This window comes from Poecile atricapillus, chromosome 4 (assembly GCF_030490865.1).
Source record: "Poecile atricapillus isolate bPoeAtr1 chromosome 4, bPoeAtr1.hap1, whole genome shotgun sequence".
NCBI classification, from domain to species: domain Eukaryota; kingdom Metazoa; phylum Chordata; class Aves; order Passeriformes; family Paridae; genus Poecile; species Poecile atricapillus.
Genome location: NC_081252.1, coordinates 70863010 through 70889430, shown reverse-complemented (window position 1 = coordinate 70889430; position 26421 = coordinate 70863010). Strand labels below are relative to the sequence as shown.

The 26421-nt window shown below is 41.0% G+C and overlaps 1 protein-coding gene across 2 annotated transcripts; it reads right to left on the bottom strand.

Moving 5' to 3' along the window:
* Positions 1–210: 210 nt before the first annotated feature.
* RMND5A (required for meiotic nuclear division 5 homolog A) lies at positions 211–25484 on the bottom strand. 2 transcript variants are annotated; one of them, XM_058837921.1, is made up of 10 exons: positions 25194–25484; positions 20578–20720; positions 14322–14456; positions 14054–14154; positions 9216–9382; positions 8365–8530; positions 5706–5808; positions 3446–3600; positions 1867–1953; positions 211–597 (listed from the first exon to the last, which is right to left on the bottom strand). In XM_058837921.1, the coding sequence occupies exons 1-9, from the start codon at positions 25333–25335 to the stop codon at positions 1890–1892; spliced, it is 1176 nt and encodes a 391-aa protein (XP_058693904.1). In that variant the 5' UTR covers positions 25336–25484; the 3' UTR covers positions 211–597; positions 1867–1889. The 2 variants fall into 2 exon arrangements, with proteins under 2 accessions (XP_058693904.1, XP_058693903.1); XM_058837920.1 differs by having other exon boundaries at positions 211–1953.
* Positions 25485–26421: the final 937 nt, after the last annotated feature.

Genomic DNA, 26421 nt, shown 5'->3' with positions numbered 1-26421 from the left:
ACTGGTGTTCACACCAGAGCTAAAATACCATCATGTAACAGAGGAAGATGCAGCACGCATACTTCAGGCTGGTTGTGTGAGGGTTTGTTATTATTGGCTGCGTTTTTTGGTTTTTAATTACTTCATATGCCATTTCATATAGATGCAAAGCATTAAGCAATTCCAGTCAGAAAAAAATATTAAAAGCAATTTCAGCAAGACTAGGAAACCTACATGGAAAATAATATCCTCACCCGTTTATTGTTGATTTTACCACTTGGTAACGCGGCTGTTTGGAACTCAGTGTGAATACAATGTAAGTTTTGCAGAAAATCACACACCTGTATTTTTTCACATGTATCAAATACATCTGACGTTTAAAATTTGTGTGCCTTGACTCGCTCCTCACTTTAGAATGTCTCTGGAGGTTTGTCCATTGTCACTGATCCCATTAGAGTCCGACTCAGTCTCTCCAGTCAGGTACAAATTCCAGACAAATTCAAAAGGTGTAGATTTCCCAAAGACGGTCTTCTCTGTAGTGCATTGTGCTAGTGCATTCAACCAGTGTGTCAGTGTTCAACCAGACAAGCTTGGGGTTGGTTGGTCGTTGTTTTTTAACTACACAATACAGAAATATAATTTTACAAGTAGCTTTGCATGCCTTATGGCTGCTTGCCCTACTATAGGACAGTGCAATAAATACAAATATATGCACACTAAAAAAGATTTAACTGCCATGATCTATGTCTCCTTTATGAGTACAAATTTACCTAGTCAACAATATGACAAATTTAGCAGAGAAAGTGGCAATGGCAGTAATATTCTACTACAAAAACAAGGCTAGAAGCAGTGTTCTCAAGCTACAGAAAACTTGCTACCTCCTAATATATGACGTAGGGCCCAGTTCTGCCAAGTGCAGAGTCGTGATCAGTAGATTGCATCAGAACATGCTTTTCCCCCCATTTAACAATGAATACTTCTACAATTTATTTGGTTTTGATAACTGTTTATAAATAGCACACTATAATGACTAGTAAACTATACAGCAACATGACAGTTATAGCCTAATCCTGAATACAAAGTTCAAAGAACATGACTACAAAGGCCAGAGAGCAAATGTCATCAACTAAAAGCATTTCCACTTCAGAATTTATTGAATGGTCTCTTACACAAACACTTCTCGATCATGAAACCAGAGGAACAGGATTTCCTATTCCCTCTCTGCCCCAGTAGTAGTTTAGCCACACATCACCCTTATAAATTAGTGATGGATTTCAACAGGTAGCCCCTTGGGGCTATATATTTTATATACTTTATATATATGCACATTTACTTTGAATTCTATGTAAAAGTTGAAAAAATGTTTGAAAGAAAAACTCAGAATATATCACAGCATTTTCAGCAAAAAAAATACAAATTAGTTTTATAACGACTATTCAATTTATCAAACTTTTTTTTTTTCTGAAGTATTTACCTTTAATTATGTACACATTACAGGAAATAAAACTTTGTCCACAAACATTCTCTAAGATGACAGTTATCAATAAAATGATAGAATAATAGCAGGAAGAATATTAAACAAATGGGGGTGATCGATTTCTGCTTTTAAAAAGTAAAAATTCGCCATATAATTAAGTACAAAAACCTGCATTGAATGACAGCTGCTGGTGTAGTAACTTGATCAGGTATGGAGACCAAGAGTATAGTAAAGCCCTATGGTAATAATATTTCTGTAGCATTTCCACTTGGTATGTATATACTAAATGTTGGCAAAGTTTCTGTAGCATTAGCTTATACAAACATAGGAGTCCTCAGTCTGCTGCATAAAAGGGAACAAGTGTGTTTTAATTCTCCTGAAATGCACCTGAAATCCAGAGTGTCACTTACAAACTGCATAATGAAACTTTTCTTCAGAAAAATATCTGTTTGGCATCTCCAGGGCTCTGTTCCATTGGACAATAGGGGCATTTTAATCTGGGGACAAAGACAATGTGTTAGAATTAGGGCAATGTGTGACAACAGAGCATTAAAGGTACTGAGTTTTCCCCCTGTAGCAGGAAACAACTGCACTCTTAAGCCACAAAATTTTACTTGGCTCCATTAAAAGTCACCTTTAGCTGAGAGAGAACTTACCATGCTTTTCCTTCTAGTTATAGTCTCCCACCTTTCACCCACAAACCCCTGAATTACTAGATTATCATAAAGAGCAACTTCTCTGTAGTTACTATTTCTACTTCTGGATTTGCTTGTTCCATTTTAGAATCACAGAACGGTTTGGGTTGGAATGGACCTTAAGGACCATCTCATTCCAACCTCACTGCCATGGACACTTTCCACCAGATCAGGATGCCTGAAGCCCCATCCAGCCTGATCTTGCAGAAATTTTAAATCAGCTGGCAGCTTTCACTGTGGCTTCATCAATATCAATTTTATTTTAGTGTCTGTTTCCCAAAATGCTGTGATTTTCCAGCCCACTTAGGTCAGCCCTGCAGGCTATGACTGAAGGGTCAGCCTGGTCTCCCTGTTGAGGTCTCCATTCATACAATCCCACCAATTTACAATATTTCTTCTATTTGAAGAAATTGATTCTTTTCTGAAGTATTGATCCATTTTGCCCCCCATCTCCTATGTTTGGGCATTTTACCTTCTCCCCCCAGCCTTCCAGAGTTAATATTGTCAGAACTGTGCTGCCAGTAAAACTGATCAATGAAAGCACTAGGAATGAGTTATCAGGGACAGGAATGATGTAGTAGCACGTTTACTTCTTAAAATGGCTAAAGTCACCCACAAAGGCATCCCTTAAGGCTTTTCTAACAGAGCACAGAATGCAAACATCACTTGACATTTTCATTCATAGCCTCACTTATTTTCACACTGGATTTCCCACAATGACTTACAGCTCTAAATTAAGCTGACAGCCTCCACAGAAGCTGTATATATTCAATCCAAATAACCACTGTTCTTCCTCAAAAAAAATCCCTACAGATTTCTCTCTCCCATTTCCTGTTCCCCAAAAGCCTGAAGCACGCCACAGATATCTAAGGAGGAGTATTTCCACAGTTATAATTCCCCTCCTTGCTCAATTACTAAGCCATATTTCCCTCAGAGGTTTAATTTTATTTTTCAAAAGATTTTTCATGCATTACTAACCTTGCTCCCAAGGAAAAACTGTGTGTGTAAAGCCTTCCAGATTGAATTTAAGACAACACAATGGTGGTTACAATGTGAAAAATTACTCTGCTCACTGCATTCCTTCACGCAAGCTCACTTTCAACAACATCAGAGGGTTTATTATGCTTTTCTCCAGTGCATCAACCCAGCTTACCCAGCTTTCAAGCCATTCTCCAAGATTAACAAGCTTCCACCAACCACCTAATTATGGACTCAGTTTTCCCAAAACACAATATTCTAGTCTTAAGATGTGTCCTTGTCTGTATGTTGTTAGAGATAAAAGAATGATACTTACTTGCTGCCATTAAACATTTTATTCAAAGCATCTCTGGATATAATATGACCACAGACTAATTTCATAGGTGGATTATTATCTGTTGTTTGCTGACGAAGGATGGGACAGGCAAATATTGAATGATACCAGCACTTTTTACCGAGGTCTACTTCAATCTGTGGAAGAAATTAACATAAAAATTTATCTTGGGAAATTACATTTCCAGATAATATCCCTTTAGGTCATGGTCCTTACTTAATAGCTTTCACAATTCAGCTGTGAAAGCGACAAAATCCATTGTGTGGATGCCTGACAATTTGCTGGACATAAATACTTAATTGTGATCTTAAATTGGTTATTTATTGGGGATGGAGAGTAGCAACAACACAGCATATTCTGCCAAGGGACAAGTGCAAATTGTGTTGCAGATCTATGCCCTGGCAGGAAAACTGAGCTGGTGACCCATCAAGACTTTCTGGAAATCACTGGCTAGGAAATAAAAAGTTTATAGATTTCATTTCAGGGGGAAATTAAAAAAAAAAAGAGAGAAACCCTTGTATTGATTATATTCATGTTCTACAGCTTCTTAAAAGGCTCTGCCAACACCTTCATATCACATGAATAGTAAAGTGTATCACAAGCAGTAATTTTCAGTACTTCATGTCACATGAATAATAAAGTGTATCACAAGCACTTATTTTCAGTACCAACACAAGATGTGTGCAGCACAACTCTTGCCATGAGGACAAAATTATTTCATAAAGGGACATATAACAGAGAACAGGTCTGTGACTTTAGTAACTAAGAACTGCAAAAATCACACCCTGTATACCTAAAGCACCTGGCTCTGACCAGTCCTCTGTTTCAAAGGTTTAACCTTCAACAAAACCTGACAATGTGACTTTTTGATGTCTTAATCTGGTACTTAATCTGTCTTTGCACAATGAAAATAAGGTTTCCCAGCCCCATACTGCCTTAGCAGAACACACTAGGGACCCTTCAGTTTAGAAAATGCCAGGAGACAAACATGTATTATTAACTGATTTGCATCAGACAGCAATCTTTTTCCAAATGCTCCCTAGGAATCCATTCCTGGCTGGACAGCAAGGCAGGAATCTGTCACACTCAGAGGTTACACTCTCAGCATTACAGAAAACACAGCTGGGAGAAAACTCAACACTCATCCTTACTCTATAAATGAATCTCTTCCAGCTGCAATTGAAGAGGCTAACTCAGTTCATGCCCAGTTTGCACTAAATAAGTTTTCTTTCCAAATCAGGAGCAGGTCACTGGAGAGCTGCTCACACTCGGTAAGAGCTATAAAGGGAAACTGGGGTTTCATAACAACTGAACTTCATTTCAACTGATATAAATGAGATGTGCTGGAAGCATAATGCACTGGATCCCAATTCCTGTGTCCCCAGATGCAGCACTAATTCTTTCATCTCCTGTCTGCCTGATAAAGAGCCAGTGCAAAGCAAGCCCTGGACTGAGCTCAAGCCTTGCAAGTGGAAGTGAGTGTTTCTCTGTGGGATCCATTTTCTTTCCAGTTATACAGAAACATCTCTGGGTAAGTGGATGGTGAGAGCATCAGTTTCTTTAAGGTCATTTATCAAAGACCTTTTCAATGCAAAAGCAGACAAGTGAAAGGGGGAGCAACAAACAAAACTGAGAGGTACAAATCTGATGGACAAAAATAATAGAGATAATAACAAGAAACAAGATAACAGGTCATCAAGAAACTGCAACCAAACCCAGACTTTGGAACAGATACAAATCTAAACCCGAGGGTCTCTGAGGAGAGGGTGTCAGTAGAACTATATTAACTGTAGGAGGAAAGTGCAGGGGAAGGAGACTGTGGAAGAACAGCTGGAAAATGGTGTAAAAGGGGCTAGGAGAGCCATGCTGTAATTTGGGATCCATGAGCATGTGCTTGCCTGTGAATCTGGAGTTTGTGCTTTCACTGGCAAATGTCAATCATTTCCAGCCAAGGAGAAGGAAGAGATCTTGGCTGTCTGTACCTGTGTTTTAGGTGAGTCCTGTGTGGGAGCTGCTGAGGGCAGTGCAGTGTCTGGGGCAGCCTGTGTGGCTGGTTGGGTCAGTGTCTAGGTGTGTGGGGTGTCTGTGAGCCCCAGGGCCTATGCAGCAAAGAGCCCCAAGCCCCAGAGCTGCTGGAGGTGGTGGCCATGTAAAACATCCCATAACACGCAGCACAAGAGAAACATGAAAACAGCATTTGCCACTAGAAATCTGCCCCAGGGATAGCTCAGCACCTACTCACCGGGAGTTCATCCTTCTGGTTCCAAACCCCTGTGCACTGCCTTTGCTCAATAACTGCCTTGATATTGATTAGAGCTGGTAATGCTACACAACCTGCCGAAAAACTGCAGAAAAAGGACATGTTCAGATAAGATGCATGCTAGGAAACCAACATTTTTCACATTTCTATTTTAAAGGTTAACTGGGACACAAGGTTTTGGTATTTTTTAATTTACATCTTGTTTTACTTGGAGGGAGCTTAGAAGTACAGACAAGCACGGGTTTTGGGGGAGATTATCAGATATCCATGTATTTTAGGCTGGGGCCCTCAGGTACTACATTCTAGACAGAAAACAACGGTTAATCCCTCCCCTGAGATTTGTAATTAATTGATTTCTTCTACCACCTACTTTGAGCTGTACAGGAGAAATACATCACATTAGTTTATACAGGAGGTTGCCCTCAGCTGTGGTGGAGTACGTGCAGCCTAAGAGTTTCCATGTAACCCACACACACCCCATAATCCTTTAATTACATGTAATTACCATGTAAAGAAACGTGTCTTTCCACCTTCACCTTAAACCAATAAAAGAAGGGTAGAAAAAGCAGGTAGGTAAGGTAAGGAAGGACACCAGGGCCTGTGACAAAAACAGCAGTATGAAACTACCCAAAGTCTGTGTCCTAACAAACAGTTCAGCCTCCTCTGGGATTTACTCATTACCAGAACTTAACATTCTTAACATTAGTATTTGGAAATACTTCTGTATTCTATGACAGAATGTGTGACACAGCTTCCACAAATTAACAGGTGATTTGATGGATTAAAGTCTAATGACAGTACTGGAAATCATCAGCAACAGGATTTGACCTTGCTATCAGCCTGCTCTGTTTGTCTGGCAGATTATTTTACTATTTGTGCAAGTTTTACTGTCTACATAAGTCATGCCTTTCCTCTACCTGAAACCTGTGGATCTCTTGCCTAAGCTAAAATATATATACATACATATATATACATTAATATATGCATATATGTATAATTTTATCTCTCACCTCCAACTGGCCATTTTAACCCTTACACTTAATTTCTTAATGCAGCCCTGAGTGTAACTTGTGTTAACCCTGTGAAAAGTCTAACAAATAGTCTTTGTATGAAAACATCTTCAAAGAGTCCTTTCAGAATATAAAAACTCAAGTAAATAGTAAATTCAAATTCCTGTAGTCCTTCAAGACCCCAAACCACAACCTCCATAACACAAAAGTTCTTCCATTGTCTCCACATAATAACTCAGACCATGAGTTATCCCGTACAGGATTAGATAAATATTGGAGAAGCAAATCAGCATTTAAAAAGTGCCCACTATTCATGTTCTAGGAAGCAATATATTTTACAGCAGGGACTTCAAGTTTATTTAATTCCTAAAGGATCTGCAGCACTCCAAGGTCACACAAGTTTGTAACAGTCTTGTTTATGACAAGAGCATTGATACCACCTATACAGTAAACACATTTCAGCACAATCAATTCCACACCAGGAGCAAAGCAAGCATCCAACCACTCCAAATATCAGTAACAGGGATTTTCCACTTCTCAAAAAATCTCTTGACCATTTGCTCTGAAAACTGCATTGCAGCATCAGTGCATGAGCAATGAAAATCTAAAGGACTGCTGGTCATTTGAATGAAACAAGAGGAAGATGAAAGTAAAAACCCAGAGACTGAAGCTCTAAATACCTATAAAACACTCAAACAAACTTGGAAGTTTATTGTAGAAAAACAGTTAGTCGGAAGCGCTCCCTTTGCTGTTTCTGTTGTATTTTGTGATTGAGGCACAGAGAGGAAAAGCAGAAGGCTTAACAATGTAAGAGCTAAAAACCAAGTACAGAAGTCTAACAATAGTGAATGGAAATAGTAAAAAGAAAAAATAAAGCCAAAACAAACAAAAAAAAGAGGAAGCAGTGAAGCTTCTGCTAAGTACTAAATCCAGCCCAGAAAGATACATATTATTTATTTTTTATTTAACATCTGAAATGAAAATGAGAACATCGGGGAGTATACTGGGGGAATTGACATGCAAAGGCTAAATAGCAGCTAATCTGTTTTATCTTCAAAGAAGCTAGAAGGAGATTAAGATGGGCTTTCTTCATATTTCCAACAGCCTCCAACAGATTTCCATTTTGTCAGATTAGCTACTGAGCTTAAAAGTGCCTCTTTCTTCTTTGCAAAAGAGACCCAGGAGACAATTTGGAAATTTTAGCAGCTGAAACACAACATAACTGTTAAGCATTCTTCTAAGAAGAAGACCAGTAATGTGTGGATTAAAAACCAAAATTATCAAATGCTGATGGAATTACGGCCACATTTTCAGCGTTATTTTTCAGTTTAACAGCAGGGACAGTTGTCACACATTTGTTGTGGGAATAACTGGCTGATTGCCATCCTCATCTTTCACAGTTATGTCTAAACTACGGAATACAAATTCCATCCAGGAATGCTTCCTCTTGAGCTGTAGTGGTGCAGGGTAAAGCCTAGCACATAGGAACCTCTGGTTTTTAATCTTTGCAGATCTTGTATTTAATGCAAGCTAGATGAGACTACTCACAAGTCATTTCTTTTGTCCTCAACAAGAAACAGGAACCAAACAACAAAGTACCTGGTCTCAAAAGCAAGAGAAAAGTAGCATACCTAACACTGAGAGGGGATTCAACTGAGAGGCCCAGGAGAGCACATGCATCCCTTGTGAAGATGTCACAGATGTCAGCCCACTGGTTTGCATCCAACAGGTGAACGTACGGGGAGTTCTCGATGCCTTGCCGCAGGTACACCAGGCTGCCCATCAGAACCTGGATATCTGGGAGGGACCAGGAACAGCAGAGTTTGTACAACAAACAGAAGGTTCTGTCTGCAGCTGTAGCTTTCACATGGAAAACATCCTCACCTCCACAAAAAACAATTAGAACCATGACAGCCAGAAGAGCTCCACTCCTGATACTTTTTTGGCTAGGGAGTTGCCAGGGTGTGCTGCCTGGGAATTTGCTTCTAGCAGGTTTACTTTTTTGTGAGCTTTCTGACACACACAGTACCCTAAAAAATAGGCTTTGTTGGATTCATCTTGAGATGGCTCATTTAACTCACATGTTCTCCATTTTTCAAAAGTTTAATTTCTCTTTGTATTACCCCACGCAGCAGAAAATAGCAGATGACTATTCCAAGAACATTCCTCTGCATTTTTAGCACTTTACTCTGGCAGCAGGCCTATTCTAGATGTAATCTCCATTTTATTTAAAGAGTCAAAAACCTTAAATTTAAGCAAATGTGCAAGCATTCAGATATTATTTTTCAGCCCCTCTTAAAAAAGAAAAAAAAAGGTAATTCTAATTGTAAGGATTTGGGTTATACATGATAAATCAAAAAAGAAGCAGCCTTTAACAAACTGAAAATAATGGAGTAAAACATACTTGGAACATGATTTATGTTTTACTACAAGGTGCCATATCCCAGTGCTTTAAATCCCCTTACAGTGACCAAAAATTTACCTTTCTGATGATTTAGAGCAAACGGCTGGAAGTTTTTCGCATACTGAAGTGCTTCTCTTTGATTTGCTGTTCCACCCATCAATAAACTAATGAAATATAACCTGTGCAGTTTAAATTCCAACGAACTGTTCTGTGCCATGAGCATCTCTCTGTTGGATACCGCCCACCTGGAAGAAGCGAGGAGGTACAATGGGATGTGACACCAGAGTAATTAAGTGTCAGCCCACACCACATGAAATCATTGCAATTATCTATTATCTACCATCTATTTCAAAGAAAGTGTGACTGTTCCCTGAACTTCTGAGAGCCTCTACAGAGCACAGAAAATGGCAAGGCCCTTTACAAGTAATGGAGCTACACAGGGTGCACAAAATGTGGACAATGTTAATTCTGGTGTTGCTGTGGAGGTTAAGCACTGCAATATTCAACATTCACTGGCTGAAAGAAAAGACTAAATTAGGCACAATATAAGGCAGAAATAGCTCAAGTCTATTGTATTTCAATTAATAGCACTCTGAATCTTAACAATTACTGACAGCTCTTCAGCTGCATGTCAAGAAGTTTGACCAAGAACATTTTCCAGAGTCCACATTCACCAAACATGTTGTTCAAGCCACTATATTTGTGTGTGTGCATCTGTTACCCTGGAGAGGGGAACTCCATCTCTGGGACCTCAAAGACAGACATTATCAAGATCTCACAGTGGGGGAAGGGAAATCAGTTTAAATATCATTCTTCACCCTGTTTAAACTTTGCTTTCTGTGTTATTTTCAACTTGGACAATAAAAATATTTCTCATTTTCTGTGTCTCATTCACCATGACAACAGTAATGTTTGGCTCCTAAATAACACGAAAAAATTCTTTAACATACATTGAGTAAAATGAACTGAAATTTTCAAAGCATTTTATACAAGTTTTTCTTTATAATTTAGAATTTATCCATCCCTTTCTTGCTTTTTTTGGAAGGTTTTTTGGTGCCTTTTTTTTTTCTTTAATTCCATTTAGTCAGGCCTAAATCAATCCAATCGTTCTCTTAAGAACCTCAAGTTTCAATGTTCTCCAGTACATCTGTTTCTCATTAGTGTTAATTAGTTCTACTATTTTCACTGTGGGGGCCCTATTAAGCAAAAAGCTTTTCACTTTTTAGCAAGGAAGTGAGGAAGTCTGTGTTCCTTAAAAAAAAACAACAGAGTATGTGAGGCTTCTTTTCAATCAATCCTAAAATGAGAAAATTAAGCATTCTTACTGTATTGGGAAGGCTTTCAAAGCAAGTCAGCCTTCTGCATTAGGATGCAGCATTAATGAGCAAGTATCCACTTTCAATTTGTTGTGGTGGAAGTATCAGGAGTCTGACTTCACTGGCAAGGCTTTGTAAAGACACAGTAACCTTTCAGTAGGAAACAGTGAAAAATGGAGCCTTTGAACTAAGAACAAGCCCTACTGTCCCAAATTTCAGGCAGTTTCAGATCTTCCTGAATCTCCACCAGGAAGGAGTGAAGAGCACACTCACTATCCATGGGTGGTGAGTGGGTTTTAGAGTGGTTTCATAAGTTGGGGTGGGGGGCGGGGGGTTTTAATTGTATTTTTATGATCAGTGTGTACAGTCTAAACAGGGTATTATGGCAATAAAGTTCAAGCCCAGCTACAAAAACAAGAGCCTGAAGTTAACAACCATAGACTAATAAGCAGATGAAGAACAAAAATCTATTATAAATAAACATTACGACTAGTTGTCCCCCTAAACTAGGACACTAGTCCACAGTGCAATCAATGAGATATTAATCCCTGTTGTATCTAAAGAGCCTCCGTCCTTTCCCTGCCAATATTTGCACCCACATGACAGACTACTTCATCTTGCTGGGGTCGAGTCTATTTTTCCAAATTAGCTTTTAGGCAGGCTTTCCATTTTTAGGTTTTTGAGTGGCAGCACAGATTTGTATCAAAAGAAAGCAACCACAGAGGCAAGGCCTGAGGTGCTCTGTCTGGGACATACTGTTCCTATTTCCAACAGAAAAACAAAAAACCAGCAAGGGAGGTTTAAAGCACTCAACCCACATATTCTCTACAACTGCCCAAAATTATTAGTAATCACATCACCTGTCTTCGTACTTCTTTTCAAAATGACAGTCAGTACTTTCACTTCTGAGACTCAAACCCATCTAAATTTTTTTGAAGTTTACACTATACTCTGCAAATCATGGGTACACAGGACTCTCTTCAGCTCCCACATGGGATTTAGATGTTAAAATAAATTTAACAAAGCCTACTAAAGATTAAATTAAGTTTAAATCATACCCCAAGTGACCCAGCAAATACTAGGACCTGTGCAACTTACTGTTTACAGGCAGAAGAGAAGAGAGTATCTCTTTTCCAAAGTACACCCAAATTGAACCTCCTAGCCATTTCTACCAGGACCTCACACGGAGGCCCAACCTGGGCTCTGAAGGGCCAGAATACACCCTGAGAAATAACTGGATTTTTCTTCCCATCACCAAATTAGTGATGAAATTTCCAGTGAGAAAAGTCACTGGAAATTATTGGGATCTTGCAGGCATACAGAGATTACACAGCTCAGAGTGCAAGGCCAGACTACACCACTACAAAAGTCAACTTTCACACCCCACAAGGGAAAACAAAAAAGTTATGGCTAGTCAAATCCTATATAAATCTGAAAGGTTGTATTTTTAAGTGTTGAAATTTGTATTAGAAGGAAAACCTGGACAACAAATACAGTCAGGGTTTTTTTGGTTTTTTGAGACACAAGTACTAATTTCCATCACCTCAGCAGGGCTTTGAAAGTCTTTTTGCAAAGTCATTAATCTGACAACTCCCTTCCCACGGCAGTGACCAGGAGCCACCTGTGTTTGTTTTGTTTCCAACACTGAGTGAAGTTGAGCACAAGCAGAGAGTGCTGGCAGAGCTAGAGAGACTGGCTGCCCTTTAATCCCAGCTTTTCACAATTTTGCATGGACAAAACCTGCTGTACTCCACTTCCTGGTTCAGGAGACTGTAATTAATCATCCTTGTGTGACACTTTACTTCAACACCACTCAGCAGCCTGACTCTGCAATGGGGCTGCTTGATGCTGAAGCTTTATTCACTGATGCAAATTTTAGCCCAAGGAGCACAATGCTACTTTCTCTCTGTCATATGGAGGCCATTCACACAGCAGTGGTTTCTATCCCTCCTCCTGAACACTTGTGTCTGCCAGGAAATAAAAGAGAAACACCTTCACAAGCATCAGCAGATCTGTGGAACAACTGGGCAGTTAATGCATTGGTTACCTCCTCAACCAGAGAACTCAAACCATGACATTTTGTCACATGTTGATCACCCTCCCCAAGACCCACGGTTTTTACCGTGTAGCAAAACTACAAATAAGACCCCTCTGTGCCCAGCAGCAGCCAAGAGAGGCAGACAGCTTTTGCACTGTCCAGTTTAAACAGAATAAACATTATACACAGAAATAAGACAGGAAGGGGGGAGACTAACACACAAACTGTGCTGACAATACACCCTATTGTCTGCCCATTCAGCTGGAAAATAAGAATTCCTTTGAGGGACGACCATGCCTCCTCCTTTGTTTGAAAAATATTTAACACATTGCAGAAACTACATGATACAACTCAGTAGCAATGAGTAAGGCCTAAAGCACTGCAAACTGCAGCTGAAATGAATTTAGAGATTTCAAGGGAACAGTCATAACACAAGTTACAGTTCCTCAGGGATTATCCTTCACAACAGCTCTGTTATTATTTGAACTACAAGATGTATGTGGTGTAGCTGACAGTAAATCTTGTTTCAGTTGTAATATCAATGTTGCTTCCCTTCAATTAGCCAATTCAATAAAAATAAACCACCCCAGCTTTCCACCTGTGTAACTAGACTCAAAGACCAACTATTTAGGTCAAACTTTACATGACCCAGAGGCATTACCCAGGATTTAGTTGATGAACACCAGGGTTTGAATATCAGAGTGCCCCTGCACTTAGTTCAGCTGCCAGTAAGTGCTCAACTGACACACCCATGTTGTTTCATGTAAAAGGGAAAAGACAACGTTGTTAATATGAAAATGTACTGAACTGAATAATGCAAAAAATTCTATCTCAAGTATATGATTTATGCTCTGGAATGAAAGACAAATTTTGAATTTGTTTTGGTTTTACTGTGTTTTTTATTTTTAGAGGGCCACTTTAAAGTTAGCTAGGTTGTTTTGGTTGGTTGGTTGGTTTCTGTGTTTTCATTTTTTTTCATACTTTCAAGACCAACATAAGCTTAGAAAAGTTTAAAAAAAACCAGGATGAGGGGGTTTCTTACTATTCTGTCAATGAGAATCTCATTAACAAGGGCCACTGTCAGCCCCAGGCTCTTCCCACCCTCTGGTCCCTTGTCTGGAAAGGGAGGGTGACTGGAGGACAAGTGAGAACTTTTATCCCAAGTCAAGTTCTGCTCACCCCAAAGGCTTCAGGGTACCCAACATCTTTAGTAAGTCCTGGTATCCTTCACAATGGAACCTCTTAAAATTAGGTTCACTAATGATCCAGCAGAAGGTCACCATCATTGGCTAACAACTTTTCCTCCAAGTGATGTTGCTTCCTTAAAGTAGTAACAAAGTGATTAAGTGAATCCTTAATCTAAGAGACCTTTAGTTAATCACTTCCCATGGGGAGTGACACAGAGGGGATGGAAAAGGAAAGATCCACTCAGTAACTACCCCTCTCAAAGGACAAGCAGGGACACATCAGAATATACTAAAGAGAGTATTAAAAGTGAAAAACTATGGAACTGTTAAAAGCATTTTTTAAAAAAAGTGAGGAAAAGAAATGAGTAGACTCACTCTAGTGCAGGTCTCAAAACTCTAACTTTTAATGCTTCCAATATTCGATTTAATTCCACAAATGGTTCTTTTTGACTTTGATCTATTGATAGACCAGATTCCTGAAAAGAAAAAAAAAAAGGCACTTTTTAGTTAAAGCTGGAAAACAGTGGGTTATCTGACAGTTTAAATATTCAGCTTAAACAGAGCTGAAATGAGGAAGCAAAGACAAAGCTTTACTTTCCTCAGTGGATAACCCTTAACCTTCAACATCCACACTTATGGTTACCTGACAAAGCTCCTCGGCTACATCCAGCATTCCCTGCCGGAAGAAGTGCTCCACCATCACCTCATTGAGGATCCTCTGGCTGTCAGCCTGCCAGCACCCATCTATCCCCACGCTGCTGATGTCCGAGTCAAAATTCTGAAACACACAAATTAACAGTTAATAGGCTGGAACAAATCACCCCACATCATTTTCTTCAATTATGCAGGACACCTGTGTCTCCACCCTGATGCTTTCTGCCTGTTACTCAGTTGGCCCTCAATTATCTCCAAAGTGAAATAAATAAGTCAGCTTCCTTCGTTACCTCCTGTGTAGGAAGAAGGAGAAATCTTTTAGCTTGCTCGTTTCAAGTCTGAATATTATTCACTACAAGGAATTACACCAACAAATTACAAGTCTAGCAAGAAAGTTTTAAATCTAGTTAACTAATAAAGGAGTTTTGAGCCCATGATGCATTTCTGAAGGAAGTATCAGTAGAAATGGCATACATGAAAAGGGAATATGTTTAGAGAACAGAACACAGAATCAAGACAGAGTTGTCAATGCATCTCTGTCAGTAGAGCACACCAAATTACAAGTAAAAGCTTTAACTCAAGGAATTTTTACATATTTGGTGGTGTGAAGAATGCTGAAGAAGCAAAAAAGTCACTTCTTCCCAGAACAAACAATGAAATTCAGATCTCTGATGACCCCAACATCCCAACAACAGGATGAGCTTTGAAGGTCCAAGAGATCTTTTTTAGGTCTAACCCAGATGATGCCAGTGCCACGTATTTTTAGGCCAGTGGCCTGTGGACATATTCCAGGAATAACTAAAGATATTGTCACAGTGACTCCTCGGTAACACTTGGTAATGCTTGGCACTTCGCCTCTTGCCAGCAGGAGAGTAACATTTATTCTAATCCAAGATATAAACCAGGATTTTTAACTGCTAACATGCTTCATAATCAGGGCAAGCAGGTTAATTTTAATAAAAATCCTCACCCACTGCTCAAAACAAGCCTCTTGCACAATAAAGAGTCTAGAAGTCAGTGCATTGCTTGCTGCCTGATCTGATGACTACAGCTCTCTCCCAAGAAGGAGCATCAGAAATCAGAAGTTCAGTGAAAAGAGAAGTGCTTCAGCTGTGGCTCTGTGAGGATCCTGCACATGGGAATACCAGTCTCACACAAATGCAGGCTTCTGTCCCAGCAGGCAGGGCAAATAACACCCAGCTGGTACTAGCTATTTCCCCATGCACAGCTCAGCTTCACACTGCACCTTCCTGTTACTCACCACTTACTAATTTCCTTCATCAGCACCTCCATATCCCCTTTGACACTGCTCTGTGTCATCATGAAAAAGGGGCAGCCCTTTCATCCCTGCACACACAGCTCCAAAGCCACAGCTTCCTTCAGGGCTCTCAGCAAACTTTCAATAAAACATTAACCTTAGTCTAGCAAAATGACTTTTCCATTTGTCTGAGATGGTGAAGCAAGGTGAGCATTTAAATTATTGCCATTGATTCATATCTCACATTTAATAACATTTTCACTTGAGTGTCTTAACCTGTAAGCTCCTTGTCATGCTGTTCACCTCTAAGCTGTACCTTGAAAAACTTTAGCATCTTGAAGACTAAATAATACTGTTCTTACTTGTGCCAACTATTCAACTCCTTAAAGGTTCACCACCATCACTGACTCTGGTCTCAGTGTCAAAGCATCACCAGTAGGTAACACAAATCCATTAACAAAGCACTAAGGGATATGAGACAGGATTCACAATGCACAAGCTTCTTTTTGTTACCTAGCTTCCAGACTGGAGACTGTCATTAATCTAAAAATAACTGACTATAAGTTATTCTTCATGCAATTCCAAGTCCTAGCAATGATACAACCCCCAAAGCAGAAACTGATCCTTCTGGACAGTTACCAACCAGTAAAGCTGCACCTATGCCTCAAACATTATCACATCATTCTCACTGCTTGGGGGTAGAGATGGTGGAACTAATTACCTCAGTGCTCTCACAAAATGCTCATTTTCTTCTGAAACAGCAAACCTACCAGCCTTGTGAATCTTTACAAAACCCCACCATTAGATCTTTTAAAGTCACATAAAAGAAATTATCAAGTCCCATCATTCAACCTCAGGACCTCAGTCATTCTCTCACCAAGCCAGTCTCGACCAGTTTCTTATTCCAATAATTTTTAACAATTCCGAGGTTTGTATTCTATGTGGGATTCTACAGCTCTGCCTCCTCTGGGTCCCGAGGAGCTTCAGGAACTGACTGCACAGATTACAGTGAGTGACTGTCACATGTCAGAAAAAATTATCACTTGCCTTTGGCTTATATATTTCACAACTGTCACGCACGCAGGATCTGCTAGTGACTATAACCCTCGGTTTTGTTTCACAAATGCTAACAGTATGCTAACTGACAGCACGTGGGGTTTAGTAAGATTTCAAAAGTTAAAAGAATTTCTGTAAGTTAAAAACACCAGAAAGCTTAAAACCTGAACAACACAAAATAACCTATTTGTTAGTTAGTATTCCTGAGGAACATACCTTTTAAAAAAAGCTTAATTAACAAGCCTAGAACCAAAATGTACAGTATTATGTGCTAAAAACACCAATGATACAATGTACAGCACATTACCAATAATTACTAGAATGTGGTGACTCCAAGATGCTCGCAAACACAAGATGGACTTTTTAACCAATGCACAACCCTCCATGTTATTCACAACAGGAGAAGAAAGATGATGATTAAGGACAGTTTTATTCCTCAGTTACACAGTTGAGACTTTGTGTATTCCTTCCTTCTGAATTCTTACCCAAAATACAAATAAAACATTTATCTTCTCTGTTCAATCAGTTTACAAATAATATAAAGCTTAACTTGAAAAGAATCTGTATTTATGCAGCCCCATTCTTCACAGCAACACAATTAAGTGATGTTCAGTAAAGGTTTTTAGTATGTTCATATAGAAGATCTTACATGAAACAAACACCAACTTAGGCAAAAGTTTGCTTTCCCAAAACAAAGACTGGATTAAAATGTTGGCCTTATAACAGATATAAAATTCAGGGGGAAAATGGAAGGAACTACCCTTTACTCTATCTGCTTTCCTGAATGAAGGCATTTAACCACTCAGACAGATTGCTCCTAGACCAAAAACATTCACCAGCCCATCAAACATGCTTTGAGATAAATTCAAATCATTCCATTGATTCACAGGAACTCTGATGAATGAGCTACCTGATAACAACTTGCTGAACAACGGCAATATGATGAGTTCTGGAAGCAGAGCAATTGCCAGTACAAAGCAGAAAAAAATGGATGCAAACATTTCCTTTCAATGGAGAAAATGCTCTTTGGAAGAAAGGGTAGCCTTTTGTGGATCAGAAGCATGCAATCCACGTAGGACTGCCATGAAAAAAGATTTAGCTTATGAGATAAACGTTTCAAGCAATACACAAAGCTCTGGCATTTCAGACTTCAATGTATTTGATGCCAAATTTTTGCTCTAAGAGTTTCTGCTCTCAGAGTGAACTGCAGACAGACAAGTCTAGGGCCCATTCAAGTTCACAAGCAACTTAAAAACTGACCAGACTAAACTTTTTATGTAGGTATAACCCTACATAGCCCCAATACAGGAAAAAAAAGAAATTTAACCTGAAATTGCCACTGGCAGAAAATACAGCAGGTTCTTTCACAATCCAAGCTTGCTAAATAGGAAGTCTATTGATTCTACATGCAACAGCAGCTACCATTTGGCTGTGTCACATGAAATGGGTACCAGTATTAGCATGTTTCCCAATCCCAAACCAGGCCATTTATCTGTGCCTGAGCACACAGAGTTAGTAAGACCATAAGCAGTATTTTGGAGATGTTAATCTGTCTGTAATATAAGTGAGGACTTACATGTGACAGAAACAAAACTCCAGTCTCATGTATCAAGGCAAGGGCTGTGCTTCCTTAAATTCTAATGATTCTTATTTTGGAAGCAGATGTATTTTGACCAGAATGCATTGACAATCAATTCACTACATCAATTACACTTAATTACCTCTATTGGTTTAAGATAAGTATATTATTGTGAAGGGATAGGAGAGGGCAATTCCAGTGTGGGACTCTGGTGCCAACAGAGACTTTGCTGGAAGGTTCCAAGTGTATTTTCCAGCAGCATATTAAGCATTAAGTACATATGGAAGATTTGTTTCAAATGTTACAGTGCCGGGAAATGCTGAATTTCACCTGGATTTAAACATTACACATATTCATCTGACAAAAAGGCACAGACTTTGGGGTGTATTTTAAAGTAGGTCTCTTAAGATACTATAACTGGGGAAAATTAATCAAAAAAATTCCACCAAGGACGTATTTAAGGAGAGAATCCTAATCTGTGCTCTGAACATCACAGAATTACATCCTTTGTTACAAGCAGAACTGGGGACTTGTGCAGTTCCCACTGCTTTTAATTTTTTAACGCAAACACCACAGACAATAAGTGAGATTGAAAATCCAGAGGAACAAGCACACTGCACACGGCCAGTTGAGCTCATTTTAGAAGACCTCACTGAAAAAGCCCTTCTGACACTCAACAGGAACATAGCAGATTAATGGGATTCTTTCTACTATTTTTACCAAGCAGCATATTTGAAATTTAAAAAACGCTTTTATTTACATCAATTACTTTTTAATTTAAAACACTACATAAACTTAAAACAGCAGGACAGAACACTGGAAAAATTATTCCCATGACAACTGAAACAGCAATTTGGAGATTAGACTCAAGCCTAAGCTTCATTATGCTTGCAAGCATTTTCTTTGGCTTACAAGAAATACCATCACCAATTTCCACTGAACACTTACATCCTCTCCATACAACCTGGGGCTGTTCTACCTTAGAGGATTTAAATAAAAAAATAAAAAAAAGTATGGCTAAACCTGGAAGTGTGTTTGCACAAAGTCAACTTGCTAAAGCAGAACTGGAAAGTTTAAAAACTTAGGACGAGATTACACAGATTTATTTCAGGCTTCAAGCTGGTAATAAGGATGGAATTTTACTCTAGTTAATTGGTTTAGATACAGCAGCAAGGATTTGAGACAGATGCATCCTTAAGCTTTGGATAAAGTGACGTGTGGATTAAAGCTATTAGTACAAAGTTTGAACTCTCCACAATGGTCAGTCAGACATAAACAAAAAATATAAGTTTCGTGGACATTCAGTCTAATAAAGCAGCATTACGTACTTTGTTTCTTCATCACATTATTGTTACATTATGCTTTAGCAGTTTATCATTACTGCCAAAGTTTAAATGGAATTCCCAAAGAATAAATCAGTGCTGTGTACTGAACAAATGTTTAGACCCCGTCAGAGTCACATTTTCCATAACATCAAGCATCAGACTCCCTGCACACAGAACTACTTTTATATAAGAGAACAGAGAGGGACAAAAGCATGGCCTAAAAGTATACATGCAGCACCATTTCAGTACCATTTCAAAGAACTGTTAATATGTACCTACAATAATATGTACAAAAATATTCATATCCCAGTTACTGCTGAACCTGGAATTCAGTGTCTCATATGTAAAGCACCAAAGACAAGCTGCCCTATCTTATCATTGAGAGCCTGTGAAATGTTCAATCTCCTCTATTGCCCATTAAGAGCACTGCTATAAAATTAACTTCCCAAAACCAGTAACATCCCTGTAAGAGGTACAAAATGTCTTTCTTTAAAAATTCTCTGGTCTTACAGAATCATCGAATGTTTTAGGTTGGATCTTAAAGATACTTTGCTCCAACCCTCTGCCTCGGGCAGGGTCTTCCCATTGGATCAGATTACTCAAAGTCACCTTGAACACTTCCAGGGATGGGGCAGCCACTTACACTGCAAAATGGCACTTTAGAGTTACCTGCTACTGGCAACTAGAAATATATATATATACAGATATAAAATCCAACAGTGTTTTTCTTACTGACACAGATGTTGAAGAAAACATTTAGCTAAACTGGTAACACACAAAACATTTCTACATCCTGTAGTATCTACAGGGGTATGGTCTGTAAGAAATTAGGAGATCTGAGCTGTCCCAGAAGGAATAGGCTGTCTGCAGTAAGTTCTGACAGCAAGTACCTTGCTGCCCATTGGCTTGCCTTTGCTTCTGCAGCTGAGAGAATAATTAATTCAGATTAACTGTAGTAAAAAGCTAAATTTTGGGAAGCAGAGAACACATCAGATGTGATAATGCAGACAAAGCACAAAATGAATACCTTATCAATGGCTTTTCCAACTCGGGATACACTGCTGTGAATGTCTTTGTGATCCGAGGCCAGTTTTTGGACTGTGTCTTTTATTCTTTTACAACACTGCGTCATAACAAGTGAAATCGTCCCAGACAAGTCCCCATCTTGATCTAGACAAAAGAGAGGAAAATTACCAACTTTATCACAAACAAATGGCAATATTAAATCTCTTAATATGCAACAACATAAGCAGACAAAAAGTGGTATTAAAGAAATGCAATCTATAAAGTATTTGCAAAGCAAGATCAGCTGAACTGAAGGCAGATGTACAGGAATCCATCTCTATGAAAACCCCCATGGAATTAGGAATCCAGTCGGGTGCACAATAACATTGAACAAGTGCAACAGTTTAAAAATTTAATGCATAGGTCTCATGTGTCTCAGTCACAGCAGATGAACAAACGTCTCACAGTAACACTCAGTTCACAAATCTCTAAGGACATAACAGAAAGATACTGAAGCTACTACAGGATCAGTTTTCTTTTAGATAGCCCCTAAAGGTACATGACAACATCATGTGTAACTTCAGCAGGGTGCAAGCAAAATGTGGATTAATGATGGCCCAGTTAATTCTTGCCCCGCAAGCCACCCACTGCTACTGGACTCTGTGTTTGAGCTGTGGGAAAATTCTGCTTCCTCACTTGTGGCAGTAGTTCTGAACAGTCTCCAATTCCCCTCAACGGATAAGAAAAGTCCGTGGAAGATCCGTGGACCTTGTTATGAGATTTATTCTCTAGAAACAGTGACATTTCTTAGCTGATGTCCAACAAGTTCACTGCTGTATGACCCACTCTGTCAAGAAGATAAACAGGAAAGGCTTACAGGCCCCTGACCACATCACAGCACTTCATAGCTTATACCATTCGTGCCTTGATTCAAACATCACTCAGAAGCTTGAGTCAGGAAAAAAAAAAAAAAAAAAAAAAAGACATTTTTTGGTGCTTTTCTCCAGTCTGTTCTTCCTGCTTTTGATTTAAAAACACAAAAAAAATCTCCCTTTCAGTCTTACCTCTGAAGGTCTCTCTCAAAGTTCATTCTAGATGAAGAATTTTTCCTTTAGGGACACAGACTTAGCAACCTTCTACTGTATGGGAAGACTAATTTAAGTGGGAAAGCAGCTCAGAAACGTCTCCCTAATATTCCAGACCCAAAGACTTCAGATAAAAAAACAAAATCACCAAAATACCTCTTTAGAGGTATTTAAATCAATCTTTAGAAGAAAGATTTTATGGAAAACATGTTCGCTTTTTAGGTCTGTTCCTTTTTTATTTCATATTTTAACACATCTTTGCTTTAGCACTGTGTTAAGAGCCCAGTTTCAGGAGAGAGCAAAGGGTATCCGGAGAAAAACTGCAATCATAGGGAGTGGATAATAATTTCACAGCCACTTTTTCTATGCACCTTTCCTCTTGCACCCTCTGAACGCTGCTGACACTGTCACACACTGAGCCACCTCCCCTCTGACCAGCAAACAGCTCCTGTCCAGCCCCACAAGCCCCAGCTGGGGAAGTTTCAACATCATTCCTTCCAGCAAACATGTGTTTTAAGAACAAAAATAAGCTTTAGTATGCTTTTTTCTCCCTCCAGTCCCACGAAGCCAAGGATCATCTCCTGGGCAAAAGGCTGATGGGGCTCTGTGTTTTTTTCTAGAAGATGACTGAGAAGTAATTGTGTAAAAGTGAGGAGTCACTTCAGTGATTCTATACATCCCAAATTAAAACAAAAAACTCCACTTAACTATCTGAAAATGTTCATCTCCCAAAATTATTTCAAGAATAATCATTATTTCTTAGTTGCTATTTAATTTTTTATGACAAACACTTAAAATAATATGAAGCATCTTTAAATGTTTCATAAATTTTGCCATGGCAAAATGACCGGCCAGAGATTATGCAACAAGCAAAATGGAAATACTCATTCCCCAACAAACGCAAAGGCTAAAGTGCACTTTCTCAAAGCCATTAAGCTAAAATCCAAACAATCCACATGGGTGCCTGTTTTTACCCCAAGCAAAGAAGTGAATTATTGGCCCCTGACATTGTAGCAGAAACCAAACTGCAGTAAAGCAATGAAAATGTCTACAGAGGAAAAGCCATCAGAGCTGTAGAAGGTTTCCCCTCTGCACCCCTCTCTTTCAGCTCCAATCAAACTATGAGCTACTTGCACTAAATCAGCAGGAGAAAGTCTGCAGCCATCCCTCCTGGTAATTCAGGGTTCACAGGACAGAGAGACAGTTTGTGATATGTGTGCACAGACACAATTAAAAAAAATAAATTAAATATATTGGCCCACAAACACTGAGCACAGAGTCCAACGCCAAGTTTACTCAGCCAGACACACTTATACCATCCAAGAATATGCAATCCTTGGCTACTCCAGAAAGACAGATTTATTAAGGGAACAGAGAAGAAAAACAAACTTTGTGTTGGTCTGCCCTTAGGCTTTAACATGAAATCAGCTCAAGACATTTTAATACACTGTGTGAGGGGGGAAAGCAGAAAACCAGTTTAGAGGTTAAAGCAGTTTCTAACAGCTTCTTTTTCTCCACCCACTTCCTTTTTTATCCACTGCTATTTAAGGTCTTTTCATACATCTCTGCTCTCAGATCTTGTCCTAACCTCTTCTTCAGCAGTGAGGGCTTTCATTTCTCTTTCTTTTTTCCTTTGAAATTACATCCAGGAGCCTGTTTCTGCAGTTCATAGCCCTGAATTAGATTTCCACATTAAGACATCTGGCTGCTTTCAATTCCATCCATTTTCAAAAAACCTCAAGACAGTGTATAAAAGCTGAAAATACCTGATCTTTTTAGAAAGTTACAAATAACATGTTAAAGAAAAAAGAAAATTGTAAGAATTCTGGCCCCTATGAATCCAACTCATTGTCAGATGCCAAAATTGAAGAGTCCCCAGATGTCTGAGGGTGCACAAACAATGTATTGGCTTCATTCTAGACCACTTACTAAAAGAAAGCTCAATTTGGGATGTGCTCTCTGGGACAGCATCACTTGGTAAGTGCTGAAATTATGTCCAAGGCCTCCACTGTACAGTGCCAAAAACTGCTAATCCAAGCTTGGATGGAAAACCCAACGAGGATCCTGAAGGAATCATTACAAAGAGAGTAAAAGCTCTGGAGCTGCAACAGGAATGTCACAGTCAAACCTTCACAGCCCAAGACCAACACCAGCATGAGGGTCACACACACAGCTCTCCAGGCAAGGTCAGCACCTCAGTTTGTGAAGACACATATTTTAGTGACTGTCCTCAACACCCAGACTATTTCAAACAGCACAAATAACAGTCACTGAAACATAGCGCAAAACAATGCCGGAAAGACCAAACCTTAATTCATCCCAAATAAATGCCTCACAATCGGAATTCCATGTTTGCTCTCTATAGAAACTTCTGGGTACACACACAGCAGCTCCAGCATACTCATGCTTGTGTTCCTGGAATTATCCATACTCCTGAGTGAGCTTTGCACTACAGGACCACGGCAAAGATGTTTTTGTCCAACCAAACAAAAACAAAAGCAACGGAGCAGCAGCACAGTTGCTCTGAAGTTCGTTCTTAGGAGCCTGCAAGTTCCTATTTTTAATCCCTGAGCCACCACTCGCTTCCTGCATGGCCTTGGGTAAATCACTTCAGCTGCCTCTCCACTCCCTCCCACTTCAATAAACACGGCACTACCTCCATCTCCGGGATTTCGCAAGGTTTAATCGCCCCGTGTTTACAGCTCTCACAAGTGCCCAGCATCAGCTGTGACACAGAGACAAGGTTTGTTTACCTCCTGCTAAGCGCGGCTTTACCCTGAACACCGCCAAACCCAGCCACAGCAAAGGAACACAACTCGGGGACGCAGGAAAAGAGAGACAAAAAAAGAAAAGAAATGCGGGCGGGGAGCGGAGAGGGGAAAGCAAACAGGTCAGCTCTGCCGTATTTCCTCTCTATTTCCCCTGGGGTGACCAACCCCTCTGTAACCCAGCACAAAGGGTTATGAACACACTGGCCAGGGTCACGCCAGACCTGCTGACCAGGAACAAACGAACCTCTCCAGCAGCACACACGAGGCAGGAGAGGCCCGGGAGGGCCGGGTCTGATCACAGAATCATGGAATACGCTGACTTAGAAGGGACCCACCAGAACCATCGAGTCCGGCTCCTGCCCCAGCACAGGACAACCCCAACAATCCCACCATGGGCCTGAGAGCATTGTCCCAACACCTCTTGAACTCTTGTCAGGCTTAGTACTGTGACCACTTCCCAGTGCCCAACCACCCTCTGGGTGAAAAACCTTTTTCTGATACCAAACGTAAACCTCCCCTGCTCCCACCTTTTAAATGTTCCCTTCAACAACGCCCCCAGAGCTCCGACATACCCAACATAGAACCCCAACATAGAACCCTCGGGGTGGGGAGGTCCCTGGAGCAAGGGCTCTCCTTAGGGGGAGATTCCCAGCCCACAAAACCCGAAGTTTTGAGGGGTGTCAAGCCCACAACGCCCCAAATTTTGGGCTCTCCCTCCCTGGAGGGAGGAGCGGGGCCGCGTCCCCTGGGCAGAGGGGGGCGCGGGGGTGGTCTCCACGTACTCTCGGTCTGCAGGATCTCCCTGCGCAGCCCTCCCGCGTACTGGATCAGCTCCTCCAGGCTGCGCTCGCAGAGCTGCCCGTATCCCGAGAACTTCTGCAGCACCTTCTCCAGCTCCCGCTCCACCGTCACGCACTGGTCCATCGCGCCCGGGCCGCGCTCCTCCTCCTCCTCGTCCTGCTCCTCCTGCTGCCCCGCGGCCGGGCCCCCCTCGCCGCCCGGGCCCCCCGCCAGCCCCGGCCCTCGGGCGGCCCCGGCCCCGCTCCCGCGCGGCACCGTCGCCTCGGGCCGCCGCACTTCCGCGCAGGCAGCGCCGCGGACACGCGGGGACCTCCCGGCGCTCCGCGCAGGCAGCGCCGCGGACGCCTCAGCGAGGGACTTTCGCGCAATGCAGGGCGGAGCGGCGATTTTCAGTCAGGCGGCGCGGCGGGCAGCTCCGGCCCGCCGGCGGCGGGGGTGGGCGGGTCTTTTTTCCGGTGTCCCGGCGGGAACGGGAAGTGCTTCCCGGTCAGGTGGCGCGTGGGAGTCTGCCCGGAGAACGGGTATCCCAGGGGTGGTGCGGATCAGGCAGGGAGTCGGGCAGCTAAGCACGGGGGGCCTGAGGGGCGCTGTTGCCATGGTGACGCCGAGGCCTGAGGGGCGCCCGGCCCGGGGAGGCCTCAGGGGGCCGGGACGGCTCCTCCGAGTCTCGGTTTAGGGCCGTGGGGTGGGTGTGGTGTCACTGCTGGCGTGACTCCCGGCTGGTGCTCGGGCACAAGGGGTTCCCTCCCGGCCAGCCTGAGGGGGACTCTTCTCGCAGCTCCAAAAATGTTTTGTGCCCCAAACATCGCACAGGTAATGCTAAGCACCGCCAGGGCTGAGTTAAGGAGCCCGACAAGCCGGAAACGGAGTATTTAACCTGTCATTGGGTTGTTAATTGGTCGGTAAACTTCCTGCTGGGTGTTGTGTCGACCAACAGGCTGAAGTGCATTGGACTGGCAGCAGCTTATAAAAATGTGCTCAAAGAGATGCCTCAGATCGAATTCCACTTGGTTAACACCAGCTCCAGGCGAATTCAGAGGAGACCACCAAGTTGGTGAGAGGGATGAAGCACTTCTCCAGTGGGGAAATGCTGAGAAAATTGAGACTGTTCAGTCTGGAAAAGAGAAAGCTTTGGGTGACCTAACTGTGGCCTTCCAGTATCTGAAGGAAACTTAGAGAAATGATAGGACAAGACTTGACAATGGCATG

Bases quoted from the DNA above. Each gene is read 5' to 3' on its own strand.
- RMND5A (XM_058837920.1), bottom strand. From the start codon at position 25,335: ATGGACCAGTGCGTGACGGTGGAGCGGGAGCTGGAGAAGGTGCTGCAG. The intron at 20,721-25,193 runs GTACGTGGAGAC...TCTTTTGTCTAG, and splicing joins GGAGATCCTGCAGACCGAGA to ATCAAGATGGGGACTTGTCT. The intron at 5,809-8,364 runs GTATGCTACTTT...CTTTTTCTGCAG, and splicing joins GAATCCCCTCTCAGTGTTAG to TTTTTCGGCAGGTTGTGTAG.